General features: G+C 40.6%; 1 protein-coding gene across 6 annotated transcripts in view; it reads right to left on the bottom strand.

Moving 5' to 3' along the window:
• LOC139478597 (microtubule-associated serine/threonine-protein kinase 3-like) overlaps window positions 1-27,974 on the bottom strand; it is a 199,131-nt gene that overhangs the window by 80,706 nt on the left and 90,451 nt on the right. For all 6 annotated transcript variants that reach the window (XM_071261144.1, XM_071261146.1, XM_071261145.1 and 3 more), the window contains 3 exons: window positions 24,965-25,163; window positions 19,742-19,830; window positions 3,700-3,728 (listed from right to left, as the gene is read on the bottom strand). In XM_071261144.1, the coding sequence (XP_071117245.1) occupies window positions 3,700-3,728; window positions 19,742-19,830; window positions 24,965-25,163 (317 nt within the window). The remainder of the gene's footprint in view (window positions 1-3,699; window positions 3,729-19,741; window positions 19,831-24,964; window positions 25,164-27,974) is intronic.

The raw sequence follows: 27,974 nt of genomic DNA, 5'->3' as shown, positions 1-27,974 counted from the left end.
AGTGAGTGAGTTGGGTTTTACGCCGCTTTTAACAGTATTCCAGTTATATCACGGCGTGTCAGCTTAATGTGGGAGGAAAGCCCGAAGTGATGCAGGTCTCAGATGTTTACCACTTCGGTGAAACCAACGAGCACAAACCTAGAAACATAATCGGGGCGAACCGGGATTCGAACCCACAATCATAGGTTTCTGGCGTGGCCAAGGGATGCAACTCTGCACAGCGAATCACAGCGCCTTAGTCGACTGGGCCACCCGTGCACCCCAAAGTTTTAAGGTCACAGACTTTGGACAGGAAGGGTGCCAACATACCAAGGATGAATCTAAGAGTTGAATCTGTGCCGAGCATTTTCTGGCAGCTTCAAGGCGTAAATCTACACATGAACGCCCCTAATTGCTATACAATTTGCTGAAGAAAGTAGATTCATGCACATCCATACTTTCAGTTTGGCGAGGTTCTTGTAACAATTTGTAATGTGGGTCAGACTGAAACCTTCATTCAGCTAATTCCATGGAGATATGTGGAAAAACTGTAACATCGCGTTCAAGATTATAGCATTTATAGTTTGAGTGTGATGCTTGTACTAGTCTAGACGAATGCCGTTTGTATAGTGCGAGGGCACTGAAATACCATGCTGATGTTTAACATGTATACCCAACTCATACATAATGTACTGACTCCAAGCCGACCAGTCCTTGTTTTGTCCCCTAAATGGCGAGCCCCAGGCAGGGTAACAACAAGTACCATCTTTTCACATCTTTTGGTATGACACGGACAGGGGTTAGAATCACAGATTTTCTGCTCGCTGGGCAGATGCCCTATCCACTATGCCGTAGAGGCAATCACCATGTGGGGTAAGCCATTACCAGGAGATGAAGACCTAGGGTCTTATATTCTAATGATAAAACTCAACTTTCATCCTAAAAAGTGTTTGGCTAAACTAAGATTGTATTTGAACAAACTGAAGACTTCTATATGCTTCAAAATAATATTTGCTCTTGGTTTATGCTATTAACCTTGTTCAAGATGAACTCACTGCTCCATTTAACCGTTCCACATGATCAAAACTCAGTGGTGATGTTTATCGCCAGCAAAATGGATATTTCTTGCAAAGCACAAATTTGATCATTACTGTTATTAATATTCCTTATCACCAAAATGGCTTGATTTCAATTTATAAGCATTAGCACGCATACAGCTATTTTTCATTAATAAATAATCATGATAATTCGTGATTCTATTTAAAGTGAGTGAGTGAGTATGGTTTTACGCCACTTTTAGCAATATTCCAGCAATATCACGGCGGGGGACACCAGAAATGGGCTTCACACATTGTACCCATGACGGGAATCGAACCCGGGTCTTCAGCGTAACGAGCGAAAGCTTTAACCACTAGGCTATCCGACCGCCCGATTCTATTTAGAGGTAGATCAGTACCCAAATATAACAATTATTTCATCAGTAATTGATTAAATTAAAAACATTTACTCAGACCAATATTCCATCTAGAAGAACAGTAATTTTCTTAAGTGATCACCAAAAACAAAAAGCAGGTTTTCAGATCGGTTCATTTTCTAGGACATTGACTGAATGTTATCCAACATGATATTTTCAAAATTTGGTGATGGAAAAGAAGAATGTTCTAAATTTGCAAAATCATGAAAATTTCCTAATATTTATATTATCCAACAAAATCACTGACAAGAGACATCCTTTCATGGTTGAATATTACCAACATAAAGCACTAACAAAGACGTAGGTTAATCTTCATGGCCATAATTGTGTCCATTGTGACTTGTGAACAACTTAATATACACCCAGTCTTTGCCAAACAATGTTGTATAAGAGCCCCAGTAACCCCAGAGAATACTGACTAATAGTCTTATCTGGAATAGCCACTTTCATTTAAACATTTCTTGAGCATATACATATATACATTATACATATTCAACCACTTTTCAACCCAAACTGTTGAGCAATTAAATTCTTCAACTCAAGTCAAGGTCAACTGAAACTGTTCCATACTTTTTGGCTCCTAAATAATGACAGAATCTTCCTGAGTGTCAGGCGACCCAAGAAAGAAGATAAAAAAACATACAGGTTGGTTTGGAATCAATACCATTGGAGAGAATTTGCCCTTCCAAAAATCAATGTTGGACTTGACGGGATTGTCGCGAGCCAGGCCTGGTCTAGATCAGGCAGAACGAGCTGACTCCACAATCAAATTACCATCACCACAACACACCTCCTGATCAAATTTACATCCTTTTTCCAATCATTTGGAAAATGTACAACTGTTCTCCATGGTTTCGTGATCAGCCCCGAGAAGATGCAGAAAGGGTGATGGGTGCACGTGTGGAATCTATTTGGCGCTGCCTTATTTTTTACTGAATTCCAGAACATTACCAAAAGAGAAATCAATATAATGAAATTTACTGCAAATCAAAACATAATAAAATAAATTCCCTTTCTCACCCCACTCCCTGAAGATTGTTTTTTTTCAATTCAACCTCATCCATATACATTTTCCCCAATGCACGTCATTAAACCAGCAGCCAGTACAATTCAATTTACAAAAAAACAGTTTTATAAATCAATATATCATACTTTCTATGTTAATTTTCTGAAAATGTCCAGCAATGAAGAATCAGGAGCTAGTCTAGTGGTCAAAATATCTGTTCATGTAGATGCAGGTCAAATTCCCACATACAGTCTGTGCTAAAACTACTGGTCTACAAGCCTGAATTTGGCACTTCACATCAATTTCAGTACATTATACTTTTATAACCATATTGACCATACCCTAACAAAAGTTCTAAATCACTCTGTATGTTATCTTAATTTACATGAGTCCACATTTTCTAGTGAATGTTGCAATTTTTCACAGAAAAAAGCAAGAGTATTATATAAATGACTAGTAACCAGCGATAGGAACTAACTGTTTAAGTCCACTAGTCCTTATATTAACATATAGCAAAACCCTTAAAAATGGCAAATTTCTACTAGTCCCACATAACTATTGGGCAGTTTAGCAAGGACTATAGGACAAGTGCCTATTTCTAACACTGGTAACTGTTATGGAGAAAGCTTTTGCTCATAGATGTCTGAACTACGTTTGTTCACTACAGCTCGTTGCGTATGGTCTTGATAGCTCGCCTCTTACTACCACCATAGGTTGTTAGGGACCAACTCCAGCTCCATGTTAACAGGAGCAACAATCCATATTGTTGGGGTACAAGGGTGAGGTGAAATGGGGTTTAACGTCGCGTCTAAGATGATTGCACTTATATAGCGACGTGCATGCACGTGTATGTGTGTGTGTGGCTGCTTGTGACTAGTCCAGACTGATGTCGATTTATAGTGCTAGCACACTGAGATACAATGCCGCAGTTTAACATGGATACCCCACTCAGACACAGTATGCTGACTCCGAGCCGAACCAGCCCCTTAATGCCGAGCGCCAGACAGGGTAACAACAAATACCATCTTTTAACGTCTTTAGATATGACGCTGCTGGGGATCGAACCCCGGACCTTCCGCTCTCCAGGCGGACGCTCTACCACTAGATCTTGGAGGCGGTCTGGGGTACAAGGACATGTCATAATCAGCCAGGCCACAACATTGTAACCACCCAATCCTCATGTCAGTTTGCCCAGGACCTACAACACAGACAGAGAGCAGAAGCTGCAGGTTTTTCTTACCTTCCCCTTCTTGTCACACTCAGCTCCTTCTGAAAAACACAAGAAAAACAGTTCAAGAAACTTGCATCTTAAGAAATCAAAACATTCATTTCCAAAATATACGATTGACAACCCTCAAGTTTGTGCCTACATCTTTTGAGTCTTGAACTTTATCCACCTGCATAAATTTTAGTTGATTTAAGTTGTAATATATGAACACTTACAAGCCAAGTTTACGAAATGTTACGAGACTGGAGCCTCGGGGCTTGTTGCTTATAGTACAGATTGACCCCATATTCAAAACAAAGAAAAGAAAAAAGAAAACAGATCAAAGTATACATATGAAAACATCGAAAAATCAATCAATAGATTATCTTTTATCAAAGGACACTCGTAGCAAACTATTCAATAATTTATTTCATTTCTGTTTGATCACAAATAACAGTAAGAACACTGAATGAAAACAACAGGGCCAGCACTAATGTTATATTGGCTCCTTCAAATACATAAGAAAATGTACAACTTTGTGACTACAAATTCTTTAAAACACTGATTTCATCTCCTCCAGGTCCGAATAACAGTATGGATGTCTTCAGGATACTAGAGGTCTATAGTGTAATAATCTGACTCCTTCAAACACAATCATTAACACTCGCCCACTTCTTCAGTTTCACCCTCCAGTTCATCACGACTGTCATCCCATCGTGTTCTAACCACTAGTTCTCTAACACCAACAACTACCAGTGCACATAGTGCTACTGGCAAGAGACATTGCTATCAACATATCATCAAAAGCCTCCAAGTGCTTGTGACACCTATCAACGAGGTCCTGCTCAGCTGTCCAGACAGTAAATGTAGGAAGTGCGCCCAGGTGATTGACAAATCAGCATGGATGAGTTGACCCACACTAGCTGAGGTTCATGTTGACAGCTTGCCCACCCAAGCTCACTGATTGGTCAGCTTGCATCAGTCACCTGGACTGACCATCAGCCAAGCAGGTGTAATATATGTATATAGTCTCTCATGAATTGCTGGGTGACTGGTCATGGTTTTATTTTTCATGAATTTTATACTATGTTTTTTCAACTGCACCATGAGTGAGCCTTAAATAAACAAGTCTGCCTGTTTGTCTGTCTGTCTGTCTTCCGTAATCGATGCCAAGTGTAGGGTTTTAACTGCTGTACAGAATGGTAAAACAGTGTTGGAGGAGGTCTTGGTCATAACATTGGAACTTCAAAATTAAAGATTTAGGGTTCACACAAGGAAGAGACTTCAAGAATACCATGAACACCCCTAAAAGTTAGATTTTAACTTGTCAAAGTGCTGACAGAACACTGAGCTTGGGCCCCCTGGCAGTCCAAACAATGTTGATGAAAGTAATTTAAAACCTTCTTCCTTAGTCTGCTAACACCAAAGTTAGTGGTGTACCAGGCTGGCAGGTAGTGACTACCCTAATTACATAAAGACAAAAGTCTACTGACTGACTGACTGATATAGAAGATTTAACGTGCGCTTTCAGACTGTAGCGTATTTCGCACACAGGCCTGGCCAGACCATTAAGTGTATTCCGAAAAGGGTGAAAGTGGTGTGTGCAACCCAAGAGGGGGCTTTTAGGGGTTGCTTAATTATATTGAATTTTTGGAATTTTTAAATTTGGAATAAATGCCGAGGTGGGTGGAGGAGGGAACTAAGGGAGCCAAAAGTCTACATTCACACATGGCATTTATAACAATGTCTAGACCACTATTTGAAAAAGGTGCCAGCCACTGAGCATTGAATACGGAAGTAGCAATATAACAGTTTGGCTTAATCCTCTTGCCCTCTTTGCTGTAAAATATCCTCATTATTAAGTTCTTAGAATTCTGTGGTTTTGGTCACATGACCATTATCATAGTATTAGGTCACATCTAAAGAAAATCATGTGTAAATGTTAGAACCATTTTGTGACCTTCACATGTTTAAAGTTTTGTGAAAACCATAAGTCCTGTTGAGTTTATCTCAACATTGACATGGATCAAGTATTCATTCCATAAACCAATCTTACCACCATAACTTCTTTGGCTCACTTACATTAGCATATATAGACTGATGGATAAAACATGTAACAGACGAAGACAGCATGTGCTTGATATGACATCACTACCCATAAAAATCCGGGTTAGAATTGGTCTTCAGCAGGCCATGCTTATTGTAAAGGGCGACTAACGTGAATAGGTGGTAAGGCTAGTTGACTAGGTTGATGCACGTCATTGTAGCCCAATTGATCTATGGTCATGATGTCAATCACTGGATTGTCTGGTCCAGATTTGACCACTTACAGACTGCCATCATACGTAGCAAAAATATTGCTGAGTGTCGCTTCACACAACAAACAAAACAACACTAAAAGTGTATCAGGCAATACGATACTTACACTTTTAATGTTGATTTGAAGCTTCACTATTGATGCATGTTTATCAAACACAGAAAAAAAGAACCTTTCTGTAAAGTACAACCTGTTCCCTATTTCTTTCCATCAGTATATTTATCCTGAATGGAGGAGATAGGATCTCTTAAAACCTGAGCAGTCCCCGAGATCTTATCAAGCGACTAATCCACCTCCAAGGCACATGGCCTTTGCCTTGACCCTGGCTCCCAGTGCTAATTTCAGATAAGTCATAGGATCAGAACAGGAGATCTGGAAAATCATGACAGCAAAGCAATAAAAAAATATAAAATGAATACATATATACCGCCTATCTTAAGAAAGGTTTCTTTTTGTAAGATCCAATCGAAAAAACAGAATATTACACTGTTGTTGTTGTTGTTGGTTTGTTGCGTAACGCCGCTCTCAGCAAAATTCCAGCTATATGACAGCGGTCTTTAAATAATCGAGCCTGGACCAGACAATCGACTGACATCATGAGCATCGATCCACGCAATTGGGATCGATGACAGGCATCAACCAAGTCAGCAAGTCTGACCACCTGATCACGTAAGTCGCCTTTTACACTGTTGAACATCTGATACATAATTAACAAGGAACAAATTTAAACGACAGCTACCCCTCCCCCAACATGTTCACAGTTTGCAGTGATGTCAAACAAAATGGAGATCAAACTGGACTATGTCTCAATAAAACTCCCTCCATATCTTAAAAAAGTTATATTTGTAGCAACAGGGTCAGGTCAAACACGTAGCTACATAAACTAATGGTCTATTTCCAGGCTTGCAACATGACAGTGTTTACCTTCAAGTTCAGCAGCATGCCTTCCAGTGATATAAACTCTTAATTAATCATATTAATATGTCCCGCATCCTGCAAATATCAGCCATGTTTATTGGCCTGCAGCCGCCCTCACAGCCACCAAGTCACCGTGGAAATATTACAAACTGCTTCATGAAACCCAACGATGTGTGGATCCCTCGAGCGAACCTTCCATGGGTTACTGGAACACTTACATGATTTTTTGTCAATGATAAAAAGCTGTTGTGTAGACGATACATCATAAACAACGCAATGTGAAGTAGTCACTGGCTGTGTTTATGAAACATGAAATTTAGTTGTGAACAATGAAATCAACAGCAAGGTCATCCCAGTCGACTTCCCAAGCTGTTAATAATGTAGAAATGTCAGAGCACCAGTTCCAACAAGATGTTGATTAAATCTGGCCAATCTCTACATTAAAAACCAAATAATTAACACATGTCCAATGCAGGAACGACTGGTTCATCCATTTCAACACATGGCAGACTCTACTCTTATTGATTGTCAAAATAGATTTGCACCTTCACTAAACCTTCCACAAAGCAAGGTGAAGGACATTAGAGAAGTTGTACAACCTTGAAAACAATAAATTGTATAAGTGGGCTAATGAGAGACCTAACAAGGCAATAGAGCCACGTGTCTGTCAGGCACAATAACATGGCTGTTGACGTATCTGCTGCACAAAGTGTTCTGCGAAGTTTTTCAGGGATGTTCTGTGGACACAAAAAACTATCATATTAACACATGAGCAGGCAGATTACTAAAGGCCCTTTTTTTGTCTTTTTGTCCAAAGTGTTGATGAAGAAAAACCTGTAAATTTGAATTTGTTTAAAATTTCGATGTAAAATTAAATTGAAATTGAAAGCCTAATTCAGGCATACAAAAAACAAAACTTTAAACGAAAAAAAAGTAGTTCCGTGTTTTGCGACTGCTTGTTGAATAACCGTATCTATACAGTAGTACAAAAAGGACTAACACAGGGACTGTTCCTGTCTAACACTCTAAACATCATGCACACACTTACTGACTATTCCTGCAACAAGAAGTTCTCCTATTCAGTCAGTTAAATAATCACAATTCTCCGCTTCAAAAACTGATCACTCTACACTGAATACTTGACACAAACATATCCATCATCCGCCTGAATCATGTTTTTTCCAGGTGCATCTCACAGGACAAGAAAAACTTTTCAATAAATTCACCAAGTGACATAAGAGATCATTATTTTTTCAAAAGATATTGATGTTCTGCCGATGATGCATTCATAGGGACCTATTCTTTTCTCACTCAATCTAGTATTTATGCTGACTACAAAGTCCATTTCCTGTGGGACAACGTAATGAATAATCAGTAACTTGATGGTCGTCAATTATCTAATTGATGTAAATGACTACACTGATTGAAGTCCATGTACATCAGAGCCAAACTGTTCTTCATGAAAAGCCTGAGAATAAGGTGGACACTTTTTTATTTTGAAGCAGCGATCAGAGTTATCTCCCTTGAATCACAACAAACATGAGAGGTGGACAGTGGAGTCAATATGTCAGTGGGAAGGTGGGTGGTTGAGTGGTTGGTTGAGTGGTTGGTTGAGTGAGTGGTTGAATGAGTGAGTGAGTGGTTGAGTGAGTGAGTGGTTGAGTGAGTGAGTGGTTGAATGAGTGAGTGGTTGAGTGAGTGGTTGAGTGAGTGGTTGAGTGAGTGGTTGAGTGAGTGAGTGGTTGAGTGAGTGAGTGGTTGAGTGAGTGAGTGGTTGAATGAGTGGTTGAGTGAGTGGTTGAGTGAGTGGTTGAGTGAGTGAGTGTTGAAACCTGATCCTATTGCATGGTGTTCTACAAACCTATTCTGCCTCAGAATCCAAGATCCACAACAGAACACATAATGATGGTTACTTTTACAACATTTATTGCATGACTGCAGCTAAGATTCGGTTCAAGAACTGGGATAGAACCTCAACAATTTCATACCAGAGATAGTGTGCTTATTAGATACCACTTTCAAAGAATGAAGCTTTGACCTTAAACCGTAATTCCAACAAACTTACCCAGAAACATCAACATATGAATAGGCCATATATCATTCACTAACTAGAAAATGAAACTATATTTCTGTCTGGCCCATATTTCCAATCGTTGCAGAGTGGCCAGGTAATTGGTGTATTTATTTACATAACGATGCTGTGTCACCTCAGTCTCCTCATTAGTCTCGGTTTAGGAGGAGATACGAGCCGAGACAGAGCCATTCAGACGGCTCAGTATTACGGTGTTAGGGGACCTCTCAAACTATATTACTGCTAACTTACAACATTATCATGTTTATCATACCACTTGACATTAGTTTCTTGCTTCACCAACTCCTTAGATTAGAAATTATCTGACATAAAACTTAACTAGTTTTTCAACCTTTGAAAACATAGACATATTTCAAAAAGACACCAAAAAAGAAAAGGAAGATCACCCTGTCCATATGGAGCTGATATAAAGTAAAGCATTTATATGCCATGTCCATAGGTTGAGGGTTTGTTTCTTGTGCGAGAACCATGTATTCTATATATGTATGTATGTGAGTGAGTGAGTGAGTGAGTGAGTGAGTGAGTGAGTGAGTGAGTGAGTGAGTGAGTGAGTGAGTGAGAGGCTGAATGTCACTTTGAACACTATTACACTTACAGAACTCATGTCAGCTTGATGTGTGAAGAAAGCTCAAAGTGATGCATCTCTTGACATCCATCACTTTGGTGAAACCCAAATCTGTGCATTGAACTGTGGTGCCCTATCATGTCCCCTTATCACAATGAGTACAGGTAGAGTACACACGGTCATGCAGCACTAAAAACTCTTGTGGAATGACTCCAGTTATATCATGGATTATCATTGTTTGTTTGTTGTTTAACGCCACACTCACCAATATTCCAGCTACATAACGGCGGTCTGTAAATAATCGAGTTTGGACAAGACAATCGATTAATTGATGTCATGCGCATCGATCCATGCAATTGGGATCGACGACATGCATCAACCAAGTCAGCGAGCCTGACCACCCGATCCCGCTAGTCACATCTTACGACAAGCATAGTCGCTTTTTACAGTAACAACGGGTTGCTGAAGACCTATTCTACCCCAGATCATCACGGGTTTCATGGGGTATCAGCTTAATAAGGAAGGGATACACGGGGTGATGCAGGGTGCCGTTGTACAAAGCGATCTTAGCACTAAGGTGATCGCAACTCCCATATGTTAACATAGACGAACGTCCGGTGTAGAGCTAAGGTTGTTTTGTACAATGGCACCCAGTGACTGAGAGAGTGAGTATGGTTTTACGCCGCTTTTAGGAATATTTTAGCAATATCACGGTGGGGAACACCAGAAATGGGCTTCACACATTGTACCGATGTCGGGAATCAAACCCGGGTCTTCGGCGTGCCGAGCGAACGCTTTAACCACTAGGCTACCCGACCGCCCCTACAATGGCACCCAGGTCTCAGATGTTTTCCATGAGCCAAGTATGGGGCCCACAAACCAAGAAATATAAACGGGCGAACCTTGATTCGTACCCGCAATCATAGGTTTCTAGCATACCCAAGGGATGAAACTTTGCACAATGAATTGCAACACTGAAACTGAACCGAGTGTAGCTAATAACATCAGCCTGAATGACATTCATTCATCAACTTTTCTAAAACACCAGATAAATCCACTACAGCCATAAACACTCCCACAAACTCCATTTTATTTAATGCAGAGCCAGTTTTATGGAGTAAAATGGGTGCGAAAGATGTTCAAGATGAGCTGTAAACATGGCCAAGTGTGTGGTACCAGACCACAGCCCCATGGCCACCGAACTGCAGAGCTGCAAGTGGTCCAGCTGGCCTGACATGTCTTGATTGGGTGGTGCAGCTCTACACCTGCTTTCATCTTTCAACAATACTGCTACAGCACTACCAGCTCCACATGTACCCTCAGTAATGTTCATACCACACACTTGGGGAAAGACTGCTTCCAGTTAACACTGATCTACAGTGCTGTCAAGATGAGAAGGTCAAGTACCAATTGTGTTACTCATACCAAAATATTATGAAGTGTTTCTACCAGTGTACACCACTAGTGAGCCCAAATTAAATGCCAGAGTTCTTGAGAGACTGCAAGAATTATTTTGAGTATATGAAACTTTCACCCCATAAGATAATTTTTGTACATATACATTCACTAAGTTCCAGGTATAAAAGAAACTGTTTCATATAACAAGACATGACATTTATACATCATAATGCTAAAAATTTGGACACTAATGACGCCATGGTGGAACCTGTAGATTGATCATTAATTTTCATTTCACAAATGCTGTGCCCTAGACATGCTATTAGGGATGAGTTATTTGGTGGAACCCTGGTCTCAGATATAAGTTGTGGCAATGCTACCAGCACCATCTAAATTATGTTTTTAAATATAACCTGGAAATAACAGTTTACTATGATGAATAATTTTCATTCGTGGATAATATCTATGCATAATTGTTAAAATATTGATGGAGTGAGTGAGTGAGTATGGTTTTACGCCACTTTAAGCAATATTCCAGCAATGTCACAGCAGGGGACACCAGAAATGGGCTTCACACATTGTACCCATGTCGGGAATCGAACACAGGTGTTCGGCGTGCCGAGCGAACGCTTTAACCACTAGGCTACCCGACCGCCCCAAATATTGATGGAAAGAGGAAACAGACTTAGTTCACATATATTACAGAAACAGATCTAGAATCATGTATATTACTGTATTATAGCTGTCTGCAAAGTACGAGTGCATGTTATTTTACACGTTTTGGTTTTGAATGCATAGTCTGTAATGGAAGTGGCCAGTTTAAAATGAGTGCCGCAAAGCCAAAGCTGCTTTCTTATTGTCTAACGTCAACTTCCAGTTGGTCAATTTATTGGTTGGTCAAAGTTCGCAAAAGGTCATTGTGACGTGACCTGTAATAGGGTGTCCTCAGCAGCAGCGAGATTGAGGTAATCTAGACATGTGATTAATCCTGTTTTGTTTATTTAAAGAATTAATTGTTTATTGCTGAAGTAGTTTTCTCTGCAAATTAGGTGTGTCAGAGTCGGAGTGCAAGACTGTCGGATTAACAGGTCTAATTAGCACTGATTTAATCGGTCCCCATCACTAGTGTCAAGTGACAGATTAACAAGACTTGACTGTAACCTCTCTTTCAGGACCTGCTAAGTCTGGATCTCAAACAAGCAAGGCTATTACTGGAACCACCAACACATGGCACATCCTGCAAATTGGCACCAGCCAGCTAGCCCCAGTCTGTTTGTCTAATGTTAAAGGTGTCCTGAAGGCATGTAGAATTTCAGGTGTTGCAGTGTCCTTGTTTGTTCTCACAATGCATGTTAATAACATGTCTGGATGCAGCCCTGAATGATATTATCATATGATGTTGTTTTGATAAATTGTCTTTTAATATGTGATGATGGATATGAGCCCAGGGGAACTGAACAAATCATTATTTGCTGTATCACTACAGATTTATTGGGATTTTTTTCACATTTCTGTGTCTGCATGACAGGTGAGGTGAGGTGAAAATGGGTTAAACGTCACGTCCAAAATTATTGAACATACCATGCCGCAGTTTAACATGATTACCCCACTCAGACACAGTATACTGACCAGTCCTTGTTTTAGCCCCTTAATGCCGAGCGCCAGACAGGGTAACAACAAGTACCATCTTTTAACTTCTTTTGGTATGATGCGGCCGGGGATCGAACCCCGGACCTTCTGCTCTCCGGGCAGACGCTCTACCACAAGACCACGGAGGCAGTCGACCAGACTTAAAGGAACTCGTTGTTTCCCAAAAGCGAGTAATTGTACTGAAACCAAAGTCCAAAATGATCTGGATACGACCAACTGTGTCTTACCCCTGTCCCATGACAGTACTGTTTGCTGTTTAACGCGGCAATCGGAAATATTCCAGCTGTATGACAGCATCTATAAATAGTCGATTCTGAACCAGACAATCGAGTGATTGACATCATGAGCATTGATACTCAAAACTGAGAAAAATGACATGCAATCAACCAAGTCACCGAGCCTGACCACCCGATCCAGATACAACAAGAATAGGCTGTTTAGGACCTATATTCTTCCCCAGAATCCCTACAGGTTCTATAACAGTACTGACACACTCTGCCCAAGAATTCTACTCAGCAGGCTGATGATGTATGTATGTATGTATGGCTACATCTGCTACTCCCCAAGTTGTAACAAACCCGACCACTCTGACACATGTGTTTCTGAGAACCATGACACTGCTGTTTACAGAACCAACATCAAGGTCACTGTTTTAGTAGGATCACCAGAAAACATGGCTGACCGACTGACTCCATTACACCAAACCAAAACATTTATCTCACCTTCAATTACCCCTGGCTCATAAACAAACCCACAAACCCATTAAGCTACTATGACAACTAGGTTGTTGTGCTCTTCCACTAAATGAGAATTATGAGCCAACATCCATCCATCACCCAGCACTGAAGAAACCAACGCACAACATTTCACTAATAGCTAAGAAGAAAGGTACCAACATCCTTTATACACAAAATGGGTCAGTACCTTTATACACAGTATGTTCCATGTTAATGCAAGGTAGTATATTTGTCCAAGCATCTTACAAAAACAGTTGGACGGAGATAACCAGCCTGCCTGTTAATGTACAGATGGAACAACTATCAGTCACTGTCCCACTTCTACAGCCTAATCAAGCTAGAGAGGCCAACTGTCTAGGTCAACTGAGATACTATTCTGTTATGAGACCCTCTCTGTATCAAGTTTATTTGCCATTCAAAGATACAGAATAGACATTGAGCCCATAATCCTGGTATGGAAAGTGATACCTTAGTGATTATGGTTTGCAACTAATAATTACACTCTAACCAAGATAAAAGGTCCCTAACACTAGAACAAGCTTGAAGTTAGCTTTCAGAGAGTTTTTCAACAAGTATGAGGCTAAGATATGGATTAATAAAGCAGCATGAGAAATTGGCACTAGTCCTAGGGTCCTTGCCAAACTGCCCAATGACAGTATCATAAGGACCAGTAGAAAGTTACCATTTTTTACAGGTTTTGAATATGTTATTATAAGGACTAGTATGCTGGCGATTAGGTGCCTCACTCTGGCAAGTGTGGGTTCGAATCCCGGACAGGACTCAACCCCAAAAAGTACGAGAATCTGTACTTTACTAAGAAAGTGTTATCCCAAATATAACATTTGTTACATTTGCCCACTTTCTAAATGGCACTGTGTATTCATAGCTTTCGGCCATGGGAGCCGTGCCAATTTACACTTGTCAGAGGGGTATACAAAGTACGTGATCTAAACTACAAGCTGTCGGACTTTCACTTTTGTGGAAGCCTCGGTGGCTGACTGGGTTAGATCGCTGACTTTGTGTGCTGGCGATTAGGTGCCTCACTCAGGCAAGTGTGGGTTCAAATCCTGGACGGGTCTCAATCCCAAAAAGTACGAGAATCTGTACTTTACTAAGAAAGTGTTATCCCAAATATAACATTTGTTATAGGGACTAGTAGACTACAACAGTTAGTTTCTATCACTGTACAGGCTTTAGTAGCAAACCTAAACAATGTGACTTCAGGCTCTGGCCTCTGTAAACTTAGTCACTATCCCCATGGAACACAGCAGTGACTCAGTCTCCCATCACACTCCACAATAAAGCTGTATCACAATGGCCTCTAGCATTAGACTTCAAGAACATTTTGCTGCTACCAAACACCTCAGGGATCAACCACCAAATTCCTCATACACTTGGATCTTGAAATCAAACCCAACAGCCAAACTTCAAATCAACAACTTTAGATGCCAACACTGGCATTATTAGATTTGCAAGGTGAAACTTATATGCCATTACTGCCATAATACAGCCAAGTGTTAAGCCTAGTTGCATGATTTGGACCTGACTAACCTGTGGTTGATAGTGTGAGAATCAGTCCATAGTGTCTCACAATCAGCAAATTTAAAGTTGGGACTTTGCTATTTGGAAATAAAAAACGTCAACGACAGAGAACAACCATGCTCGATTATCTGCCCAAACAGATGTCATAGGGTGTAAAACACAAAATAACGGTTAAAATTATATGAATGGATCATTACAACTAGCTTTCTGGCAACTAATTCCACTCTGAAATCAAAGGACAAAAAGACATCTGTGTTGACCTTGTGTTCATTAAAGTATTTCTTATTACTACAGCCAATGAACAATAATGAAACAACCCATCCCCACTCCTGATATATTCAATACAGTGAAATGTGATCTTGACAGAACTTTCTCACAAGGGACTTCTTGGAGATTATAGATAGTGAAACAGAAAAGGTCAAACAGCAGAGTGCTTGTAAATTCTATAAGATTACAGGTTACTTCCTTCTGAACAAGACGTAACAGGGCACATGTTCTTACTTCAGTCCCAGTTATTGACAGTCTTCTTGAAATCCTAATGTATCCTCAGAAGCATGGTGTTTAGTGTGCTCTCAAGTAAAGCTACCGTATTCGACGTAATAAGCGCCCCGCTCTAATAAGCGCCCACGGCGATATTTGCTGATATATTGGCTAGTGAACAAGTCCAATTTGCATCCCTTCCGATTGATCAATGTACACAAGACTTATTTGTTCGGTATAATACGCACTCGTTTGTTATATGCACCCTTATTTATGGTCAATTAAAATCTGGAAAAAAAATATCTGTCGTACATAAACATGTCAGGCTGTCAGCATAAACAACGAAATTTATCTCTCAACTATGATTTTTTTCACCAAAATAATATTCTAATAAGAGCCCCCTATTTCTAATTTTGAGAGCGCCCCGGGCGCTTATTATGTCGAATACGGTACATGTAATTCAAAGTTCGTTAAGTGCTGCAATCAGCAATATTCCAGATACATGCATATGCCAGCAGCTTGTAACTAACTGACCCTAGACCAGACAATCCAGTGATTCATATGGTGTGCAACGAATTACACCATCCGGGTACAATGACATGCAATCAACGATGTTACTCAGCCTGATAACCCGATCCATTTAGTCACCTGTTACAACCGGCATAGGTTGCTGGGGACCTATGTTTCACAGGGGATGTAAGTTGTATTTAGGTACTTCATCTTAATGCAGGAGTGATGAAGGTCGTAGATTCATGGGGCTGACAATTCAATGATAATAATGGCGAACCAGAGATTCAAACTCATGGTAAGCAGATCCTGGACTCACCAATGGAGGCCAGTTGTTGTGCCTAAAATAGACCACTAGGCCACCTGTTTTCCCCTTCTGCAGACAAGGAGGAGAAAGGCTACAATTTAACTTGTTTACAAGTATCATCCCATCTCACCTGGGTTTGCCTGTTCTTACACACTCAGACACTCACAGCAGAAACTTTGTTTGGGGAGAAAATATTCATCAGGAAAGGAAAGCAACCAGGCTGTGACCCTGCCTTCTCAGACAGCAGGGTAGAGTAGGTGGATATCAGATTAAAAGTAGGCCAAATCTCGGCTATAACACTTTCTCTTCCAGCATATTGAACCAACAGACAGACATTATGCCTTGAGAATCCACCAGATTCACACAAAAAAATATTTACGTCTGATCCATGACAAACAAGATAAATGAGAACGAATTACGTAAGTGAGGACACATTGAATAATGGAGGGCTCAGTGCATGAATCCTGGACTCATGGATATTCGGGACCTGTGTCATGGTCATCCAATAGCCAAGATTGTTTTTGAATTCTCACAGAACTGGGGAAGCAGATTTGTCACACAAGCTGACATCCATCAGTGAAAATCAATTCAGTAAATCACCAGCTTTTCCTCTGGTAATTCAAAATGGCTGCCTCCAGTCATGGTGTGTTGCTTATCAAATTTGTAGGCTTTGACCTCAACAATACAAAATCTGTGGTTCCAATTTATGGACCACATCCCTTCAGTGAATTGAGAGCACTTCTCCGATGTTAAAGATTTTAAAAATCAATATCAGATGGATAAAATCTGTATGGATGCCTTTGTAAAGAGATATTCTAAAGCAGTTATCGTATAGCAACATTCACACACTGCGGGTGACACCGTCTCAAGGAGCATGTAGATATTAGCTTCCTACACGGACCAGCTTTTTCTTCAATTCTATTACATCAAATAATAAAAAAAATATCGCTTTCAACTGTGAATTCAGCTTAAAAAGAAACATGGTCATTTGTGATAATGATCTCTCGGGATAAGTCTACCCACTTCATAATAAACATCCTTCACTGAAACATGAAGAGTTTCTCATTTCATCCTCAGGCACTGTATTTTATGGACAAGACATGCACTTGTAACCTGATCAGGCCATTTTTATTTATTTAGTGGAACACAGATTCTGCTGACCCTATTTTCTTCCAAACTGAAAAAAATAGATAAATAATCCAAATTTACACTTACCGTATTCGACATAATAAGCGCCGAGGGCACTGTCAAAATTAGAAACAGGGGGCTCTTAATAGAATATAATTTTGGTGAGAGAAAAAAAAGTTCGTAAATTTCATGGTTTATGCTGACAGCCTTAAAATGATACCAAAAAAAAGTCAGACAGATATAATTTCGAGAACTTAATTGCCCATAATTAAGGGTGCATATAACACCTTGTCCTTGGGTGAAAAGGGGTGATCAATATTGGTGAGCCAGACAAGGCTTAAAGTAGGAACACAAATAAACATCATCATCATTCAGGCAGAACAGAGCAGATGGTTAGTAGACTCAACTGCTGGTCCTCTGCCAGCATCAACCAGAAACAGCCAAGGGCCTGCTGTTTTTTAAGTATGATATACACTTATTGCAATTTACAACAGATAATTTAATGGCAGAGATGAATATCATTAATTCAACATAACTTTAGGCTTTTAAATTCTTGTTATGAGCAAGCAAATTCAGAAATACATTGAGGAAATGCATATGAATACATCCTGTCATTTGTGGGCATCATGGCATCTACTCCCAAAAGGTTACTATGGAGTGTATATTTGTGTTCTGTGGTGATTTTCTATGGCAGAGATCAAAATTTCTAAATCAAGGCAGTAAAGAAAGGAAGCCGAATCTTTAGAGAAGTCTGACATGATTGGCTTAAGAACACACACACATTCTATGTATTGATTGGGCCGTTCACCTGGCGTGACCTTCTATGGAAATGATCCAATTTTAATGGGATTGTGTTCAAGAAATGTCATCAAGACATTTTCATGATTTTTTGCAAATATTAATAGCTTATTCAGCTGTACTAAATATATTTGATGAAAATCAGTCAATGTCCTAGAAAATGAACCATTCAGAAACTCTGTAACCTTACAATGTTTTAAATCAAGCACACATTATAGGGGTCCCTGTCAGGCCTAACATATTTTTGTTTACAATTTAATCAAGTCTGAAAAACAGGAGCAAGCTTTAAGGACCCAGGATCCTTTTTCTTTGAGTACTGCTTAAATGGCACTGACACATAAAATCTTCTTGTACAACAGCCTGTACATTTCCCTGCAACCTCACTGAATCAGGAGCCAACCCAAGGCAATCGTATCCAGACACAAACATGGGCATGTCACTGTGTATTACGATCACATACTGTTTCCAATTTCCTTCACCAATTGCAGGCTTTAAGCAATCAGTCTTTCCTCACAAGTACCAGGTGGGATATAGCATTGAGTACTCCCAAAGCACCTTCCCCAGAGCCTGCTGGAGCTGGGCCTGCCATGGTAGGATAATAGGCTCTGTAGTCTCATGTATAGTTTATGGAGTATGCTCAAGACAGCCTATATACCCCAGAGCCAGCAGGAATACCAAGCACTTTGGAATATTTTGCTGTGTAAATGGAACCTCATCAAAGTATGTAATTCCCTTTCCATACTGTACTGGGATATGAAGACAAAAGAAGACACAGTTGGAATTGGGAGCATATCTTGTTCACCATGATTAGATGTGGTTCCAGCTCTGTTAAATTAATTTTGACTGTCAGCTTTGATGGCAAAATGTATGTCTTTCAGTTCTGTAATTCTTGTTTTTCATTTTTGTTAGACATATTTAGAGTTAATATTTCAAGAAAGAACTACAAAGCATTGTCTATTCATACTTCAAGTAGATGTTTCCTCACACTATTGTTCATATTCATTTCTTCAACCAGTGAGTGAGTTAGATGGGTTTAATGCCGCCTTGAAAATTATTCCAGTTATATCACAGCGTGTCAGCTTAAAGTGGGAAAGCCCAAAGTGATGCAGGTCTCAGACATTTACCACTTTGGTGAAACCAATGAGCACGGATTTAGTGCTGACAAACTTGGAAACGTGGATGCAAAACATTGGAACCCACGATCATAGCTTCCTGGTGTGACCAAGGGGCGCAACTTTGCACTGTGAATTGCAGCATCTTAGACGAATGGGCCACCTGTGCCTCCTGCACAACCAAGTACGTACAACAAAAGATGTAACACAAAAAAACATGTCAAAATTGTTTCACTTAGCCAGCAATATTCCAGCTAGTCCTTATAATAACATATAACAAAACCCTTAAAAAGGGCAAATTTCTACTGGTCCTTATACCTTTATTGGGCAGTTTGGCAAGGGCTATAGAACAAGTGCCAATTTCTAACGTTGTATAGCATGTAAATAATCAGGTCAGGCCACGCAGACCAGTGAGCAATGATCCATGCTCTCAGAGAACAATGACATACTATAACCTTGACCAGACACTGTAACCACTGACTCAGCCTCAGAATCCACTGTGGCATAAAGCTGTATGTACTTACCACACTGGCACAGAGGGAAGGAGCAGACTGCCCTAGGATAGTGTTCCTCATCCGCAGTAAGTTGGTTGGCTCAATCAAGGCGCCCACACCTGTGAAATACAGGGAAATTGTAAATGCTAATGACAGGTTTGATAAATACCCAGGTGTTTTACACTGAAATACAGATGGCGATTCCTAGTCTATGGTAGATGAATTAACAACAGAAGCATGCATATGACCCACTGAGATGCCACCCTTTTCTTTAACTGATACTCAGGGAATATATAATATGTTTCACAAATATCGATTGCCACTTTCGTGCCCAATATTTCCTTAAGTAGAAAATTCTTCCTACTCATTGGTGTGAGTGAGTATAGCTTTGCACACTTTTGGCAATATTCAACTACTTCAGGGCAGGGGCCACCTTGGCTTGACACATTGTACCCATGTGGGGAATCAAACCAGACCTTTGGGATGACAATTAAGCAAATTTTTTTGTTGTTGTTTAACATCACAATCCACCCCAGTGGTAATATTCCAGCTACATGACAGCTGCCTGTAAATAATCCAGTCTGAACCAGAACATCTAGTGATTGACATTTTGAGCAATGATACATGCTGTCCAGCTACCAAGTCTCAGAGTCTGACTACCCAATCCACTGGTCGCCCCTACAACCAGCACGGGTTGCTAGGGACCTATTTCAACCAAGGAATCCCCATGGCATGACCCACAAGGTGATACACTTCCCCCATACTCATTTGAAAAGACAAGCTCCATCTTAACTGGAAGAAAATATACTGAGAAACAAAAACCTACTGACATACAACCTTCATGAAAAATAACCAAAAAACAGGACAACCCAATATTAAGTCAGATGTGTCACTTAAATTTTGAAAAAAAGTTGCTAGGATCACATTACACCCTTTTAATAACAAAGTCAGCAATAAAAATTGCATGAAAAAGGAAAGATGTGAAATATTCTGACAGTATTGTCTGATGAGGAGCTTCATGTAAATGATACTGGCATCACTCCCTGTATCAGTGGATATTTATGGAACAGAGGTGGAAACATGCTTTCAGCGTGGGGTGTAATTACTCCATGAGATATCTCCCACTTCCAAAATGCCTTGCATCCTCCAGGGCCCAGACTAGCGCTAAGACTATTGTAAGCCTATGTTAAAGTATGGGAGTTACGATCATCTTAGCGCTAAGATCGCTTTGTGCAAGTGGTTCCAGATATTGAAACCTTTCTAAGGGTGTTCACATCTGATTGTTTTCGTCCCAGATTAATCAACAAGCAAGATAACACTGGACCAGATACACATCTCCCACACATTGAACTCACTGGGATAACAACAGGAACCTGATGTGACAAGATAACAAGACAAACAGATGCAGCAGAGTATGCATTTGCAAGGGTAGTGAAATTACTATTGTGATGGAATAGTTACAAAACAAGTCATTACAGAATCCATTTGGGTTTCTGTAAATCAATATGTACGAATATCACTTTGGAAACAAAAACAAATGTTTCGTCAGATAAAAAATACAAGATACAATTTAATAATGGCTATTTTCTATTGAAAAATATAGTATGCAATGCTTAATCATATCGAGATGAATAGTATGAGTGAGTGTACCATCCATGCTGATTTTCATTGTCTATAGGGAAATAGTATATGGAATATTAAGATTAAACAGTAACAGGAATTTACATTCAATACAGATGGTTATAATAATCATAGTAAAAGATTACATTCATTGATTTGTATCAGTAACATAAAGGATGTTATCTTGAATGTCTGGTTATCTATTTGATGTTGTGATTCAGATAACCTCCATTAAATCCCAAGCTATACTGAACCACGAAAGAAACATAAAATTCGAACACGCGGCACGCACGCACACGCACACACACACACACACACACACACACACACACACTGAAAGTGAGTTCAATTCTACTGGATCAAGTTCCCCAAAGGCCAACAACTGCAGCCGAATTTGTCCACGTTATCCCAGTGGCCAATCCTGGAGATGTCGCAGCAGTGAATGCAAATGGTAGACACACATGATACCGACTGAGTTCTTACAGTGAGAATGACAGTTTGCTGCTCATTGTTCATAAACATTCTTGAAGTTCTAGAATGAAACATAGTTTGCCATACAGACCATGGAACAAACATATCCAAAACAGCCCTGATGATGCAAGTCTATAAAAATTGGCAAGTCTAGATCACTGCAGTTTCACCTGAAACTGAACAGTCTCTGAGCTCCTTATAATATTTCATTAAGATAATTTAACTGGGGTTTATTTCTTGGTAAAATATTTTCATTTCAGGGACTAGATGTTAGTCTAAAATATATGTACATGTTTCCGTTTGTATGCATCGTCTCTTTAAAGTAGGTAACTATAAGTCTTGATTCTCAACATGCATTAATTTTGTGGTTCTGCATACACTGTATTTTACATAATACTCTGTCTCAAAGAACTATCACATATATCAAGTTTACACTGAAGTTTCCCCAACCACTATTAGCCATTGCCACTGCCTCACATATCTCAAGAAATTTCAATCTAATCTAAGTAATTTGATGGTTCCTGTCCTACAGCACCGAATACACGTATCGCGAGATTCTAGAGCCTCATAAAACCTTCCTGATAGCGGCTTATTTCATTGTGAGTATCACATGTAGAGCACACTGAGTAAAGAGCAAATAGTTGGAGGTGCAAACACCAGCCTGGTGCTACAGCAGGTATTGGTTGTACTCCTGCATCACCAGACACCTGGACTCGTTCCAGAGCTAACAGTTCTACCCTTCCCCTCCCTCGTCTGGGGAACTCTGGGGTAGACGAACCCTGGAAGGGGAGAGTGTTGTGATGTGTTCTGCAGGTACTGTTTACCACCTAGGAGGGGGAGGGGAATTATGAAGAAGGGGTGGGGGAGTGTTGTGATGTGTTCTGCAGGTACTGTTTACCACCTAGGAGGGGGAGAGGAATTATGAAGAAGGGGTGGGGGAGTGTTGTGATGTGTTCTGCAGGTACTGTTTACCACCTAGGAGGGGGAGGGGAATTATGAAGAAGGGGTGGGGGAGTGTTGTGATGTGTTCTGCAGGTACTGTTTACCACCTAGGAGGGGGAGGGGAATTATGAAGAAGGGGTGGGGGAGTGTTGTGATGTGTTCTGCAGGTACTGTTTACCACCGAGGAGGGGGAGGGGAATTATGAAGAAGGGGTGGGGGAGTGTTGTGATGTGTTCTGCAGGTACTGTTTACCACCTAGGAGGGGGAGAGGAATTATGAAGAAGGGGTGGGGGAGTGTTGTGATGTGTTCTGCAGGTACTGTTTACCACCGAGGAGGGGGGGAGGGGAATTATGAAGAAGGGGTGGGGGAGTGTTGTGATGTGTTCTGCAGGTACTGTTTACCACCTAGGAGGGGCAGAGGAATTATGAAGAAGGGGTGGGGGAGTGTTGTGTTGTGTTCTGCAGGTACTGTTTACCACCTAGGAGGGGGAGGGGAATTATGAAGAAGGGGTGGGGGAGTGTTGTGATGTGTTCTGCAGGTACTGTTTACCACCGAGGAGGGGGGAGGGGAATAATGAAGAAGGGGTGGGGGAGTGTTGTGTTGTGTTCTGCAGGTACTGTTTACCACCGAGGAGGGGGAGAGGAATTATGGAGAAGGGGTGGGGGGATGTTGTTGTGTTCTGCAGGTACTGTTTACCACCGAGGAGGGGTGGGGTGGGGTGGGGTGGGGTGGGGTGGGGTTGGGGGATGGGGTTGTAATTATGGAGAATTATGTGTGTGCATGCGTGCGTGCGTGCGTGCGTGCGTGCATGCGTGTGTTGTGTGTTCACTCGTTATGCCAAACATCCGGGTTCGATTCCTGACATGGGTACAATGATGGAAGCCCATTTCTGGTGTCCCCCACCTTGATATTGCTGGAAAATTGCTAAAAGCGGCATAAAACCATACTCACCTATCAACATAATGAAAAGAAAACAACATGAGAAGAACTCTACTCCTATCAACCCCAAGGGTAAAATAAAGGATCCAAACATTTAAAAAAGAATTAACCAATATCATCATCTATAACAGATACATTTTTGTATCTACTTTTCTACCATAAGTATCCACCAGGTTAAAAAGCCAATCTGACACGCAGTAACCAAACGTGTATCTATTATCCATATGTGTTTGCTGTAAAACAGAGTACACTTAACGATGTTCATGATCTGGCTGCCTTGGCTTGCATCCCACACACCACCATCAAGCAGAGCATCTAATTGCACTGAATTTGACTCAGGTGCAACAAATCAATGTCTTGATGAAGGTGAGAATGCAGAGAAGGCAGACTCATCAATCTGTTTATGCTCTGATGCTACGCTCACATTGATGTGGTGAGCACACACATGGGGTGTAGGCTATGATAGGCGTTCTCTACTTTACTGGGTTTGAAAAATACACTCGCCCGCTCGTATTGCCAAGTGGCAGCACACGCACGGTGAGAAAAGCTGAACAAACGCTTGTCCTACCGGGCGAGTACATATTTCAGTCATATCAATTCATCTTCAATCATTTTCATAAAAATATGCAGGATAATTTTGAACCTAAAATATGTTATATTTCGTATGTTCTCAGAAATGAAAACGAAATACATGTTGCTTACATCATAAATAGACGGCATACTTGGAAATAGCTCTGTTGAAGAAATAAACGTTTATGCAGCAACCCTCGAAACAATTTTTTATAGGGAGGTAATAATATTTTTTATTTTGGTATTAGCAACTCTTTACCGATGTTCGAATGTCAAAGTAAATGTGATTGACTTTGTCAGGGAAATGGCAGCTATAAGTCTTTAATTGTGGAGATGGTTGTGTTGATGAAAAAAACCATCATTTCATAAAATGTAAAAGGAAAGGTGAAAATATTGCAGGGCAGGCCCTGCTTTATACCAATTTATCAAACCTTCAGTTTTCAGTTTGTCAATCAAGACATCTGATTCATCAGATATCAAAGTTGAGACTGGTAATTAATTCTTGTCCAAAGCTAAGATTTCACAAAAAGACCCATGTAAGATATGTATGGAATTTTTCAAGCAAAGTTCTTCATGCACTACATACACACTCCATATCTATTCTATTAGGTCATTTTAATGAATAAATTTACATATTCTTTTTTCCCCTTTTGCAATGTCTTAGACTTTCGCTTTTCAGTTCTCCTTATTGAAATAGAAAGAGCACATACTATGACCCATGTGGGAAATAGGCTGGGTTCCGGTTGGTGTTGAGGGCATGCTCTCTCGGCGCCGTTGTTTGGCATCTTCGGACAAAGTGCGCTGCAGTCGCCGGAGGCTTCCAGGGATGCTGAATGGCAGGTCATCACGACACTTCTTCAGGAGTGGTGACGGTAGCGGGGACGGCGAGGCAAGGGGGCCGAAATCAGACTGCAACAAGGAAGAAACGTTCATGAATAGAAATAAACAGGACAGATTCTTTATGATAATTTACAGTTTTCATTGTCCAAAAAGTTATCTCGTTTTCAACAAGACCAACACCCAACTGATCACTGACCACTGGGGTGCATTTGACAAATTTATGAGGGAAACATAATTTTGTTAGCAGGTGCCTGAATTATAACAAATGAAAATCATACTGAAGAGGAGTTTCACTATAGCTGAAGATGATTTTAATATTGGGCAGGTTGTTTCTTTAAAAATGACAGACTACTTTGGGGAAAAGGGGAGTGCCCCCAAACTTATAAGAGTTGGTCCAAAATACACTTAATGCAAATGAATAAAAAAGACTATATATCTGGGTTGATAGATTTTGGACATCAAATACACCATGACCCACACACCTAAAGCTGACAGCTGACAGAGGAAACCATCCAAGGTCTATGGATTCAGAGGGATATTGGCAACCTATGTATGTGGGAAGGGTTCTGACAGGAGTCACAAGGATACATGGGTCATGCTACAATACATGTCTGAAACAAAGGCTATAGGATACATGTGATGTGATATATATATACTGCCTATGTTGTGTCTTTGTCATATTTCAGTGGAGATTATGATCATTATCATGACCATTATCATAATCTCAACATATACAGCTTCTTTCAAATATAACATATTGGGTTCAAAAACATTGTATGGCAATAAAATACTAATTCTAAAAATCACTGCATCCTGATAAAGTGCAGGAAGGTGTTTGAGTACACAAACAGTGACTTCCAAAAACTGATAACCAGACAATCCAGTGATTGACGTCATGAGCATAGGTCTAAGCAATTTGGATACGTTGATATGCAGTAACCAAATCAGCGTGCCTGACCACCCGATCCCGTTAGTCTTACGACAAGCATACTTGCTTGAGCCTTGGTTGCTGAAGACCTATTTAAACTTGGATCTTCATAGGTGGAATACTGTGATATGTTTTCATAATTGTAATTTTCAATTTCATTTCAATTCCTTTGAGGATAGAAATTTGCAATGTGGTATGGGGTCCATGGTCAACTTCAGTAGAGGAATCTAAACCGTTCCAATGGTATATAAAGGTGTAGTGAAGATGTGTAGATGTATTGTGACAAGATTGCACCATGCATGCCAGGGAGGATCCAAATATTGTTGACTGTTATTTCGCTTTCAATGCAGAGCCACGTAGACTACTGTTACAGGTGACAGTGCCACTCTCACACAATGACTCCGACTGTGCATTTTGTCTCAGGCTCCTAGGTCACTGCTTACATATTCAGAATACTGGTAGTTGTATTGATATTGTCAGTTCTGTTTTCTTGATTGTTGTTTGATGCCACACACAGCATTATTCCAGCTGTGTCTGTGTCTGTGGCCTGTAAATAATTTAGTTTAGACCAAAGAATCCAGTGATTGATATTATGAATGTCCCACTCCATCAGAGAATGAAAATCAATCAAGCCACCAAGTCTGACCACCCAAAACATTAAGTCGCCTCCAACAAGCATAGCTTGCTGGGGGCCATTTCTCAGCCCAGGGGCGGTCAGGTAGCCTAGTGGTTAAAGCGTTTGCTCGTCATGCCGAAGACCAGGGTTCGATTCCCAACATGGGTACAATGTGTGAAGCCCATTTGTGGTGTCCCCCGCCGTGATATTGCTGAAATACTGCTAAAAGCGGCGTAAAACCATACTCGCTCACAGACAGCCTGAATCCCAAATTCTCAAATATCAACAGGTTTTGGGGGCAATCTAAGATCATATTCTCCACAATGCATGTCTTCTGTATGCATCATGGTGCTGATAAACTTACAACCTGGATTCATGAATGGAGTCCTTAACAAACACTCCAATTCTACTTCACTGACACTATCATCTATATACCATAAACATGTGATGATGTTTGCCATAACACTTAGTATCATATAGGTACATCTGAACAGCTACACAAACGAAGCAAGAGCGCGTGGCGTGGCGTGGCGTGGCGTGGCGTGGCATGGCATGGTGTGTGACAAAGCTGATAGCGACATTGTACACTGACAGGATCATTGCTCGTGCTATCAACCACTGGTGTGCCTGACCCAGACAAGAATATTTACAATGTATTTCCAGGCAGCCAAAACATACCTGGAATATTGCCAACTGCAGCATCAAACAACACTCAATCACTGCCCCCCAGTCATTACTTGTGCGAAACTGAAACCTCATGTTGTTCTCACAGATCTTGTCATCATCACTAACTTTCAGCCATATAAACAGATAACACCTTGATTAGTCTTAACTGAAGTAGCGAGACAAAACTTGCGATAACAAGGTTGTACCGTCGCTTCATGATCACACGCTATGGAAACAACCCCCCAGTTTCTACATCTCCAAACTGGTACTAATTTGTTTAGAAGCAATTTTATCACTTCAGGTCAATGGATTCAATTACCGTAAGTGCTCAAGTCAGAGAAATGTCTACGTACACGGGAACTCAACAGGAGAGCTTAACCCAAAGTTCTGAAGCACGGAAACTCTTAAGACGACTTCCTTGACGATGTTGTAGCTGATGCCATCTACCTAAAGGCTCGATTCTTGTCCAACACAAACGTGTCTGAATCAGGCGGGTCCGGCGTGTAATTACAAGATGCGGGGCAGGAGACCTAATCTCCAAGCAAGGCTCTCATGATAATGGACTGTATGAAACAATGACAATTCTCCCGAAACTTCAACCTGGTCACTCTGATGCTGCCACAATAAACAGGGATATCCCACCCAGATCTTTCATTTCCACATGAACCAG

Source organism: Haliotis cracherodii, unplaced genomic scaffold (genome assembly GCF_022045235.1).
Source record: "Haliotis cracherodii isolate W230 unplaced genomic scaffold, xgHalCrac1.p SCAF_4, whole genome shotgun sequence".
NCBI classification, from domain to species: domain Eukaryota; kingdom Metazoa; phylum Mollusca; class Gastropoda; order Lepetellida; family Haliotidae; genus Haliotis; species Haliotis cracherodii.
Note: the sequence above shows the minus strand (reverse complement) of the source record. Positions and strands in the feature narration are given on the sequence as shown.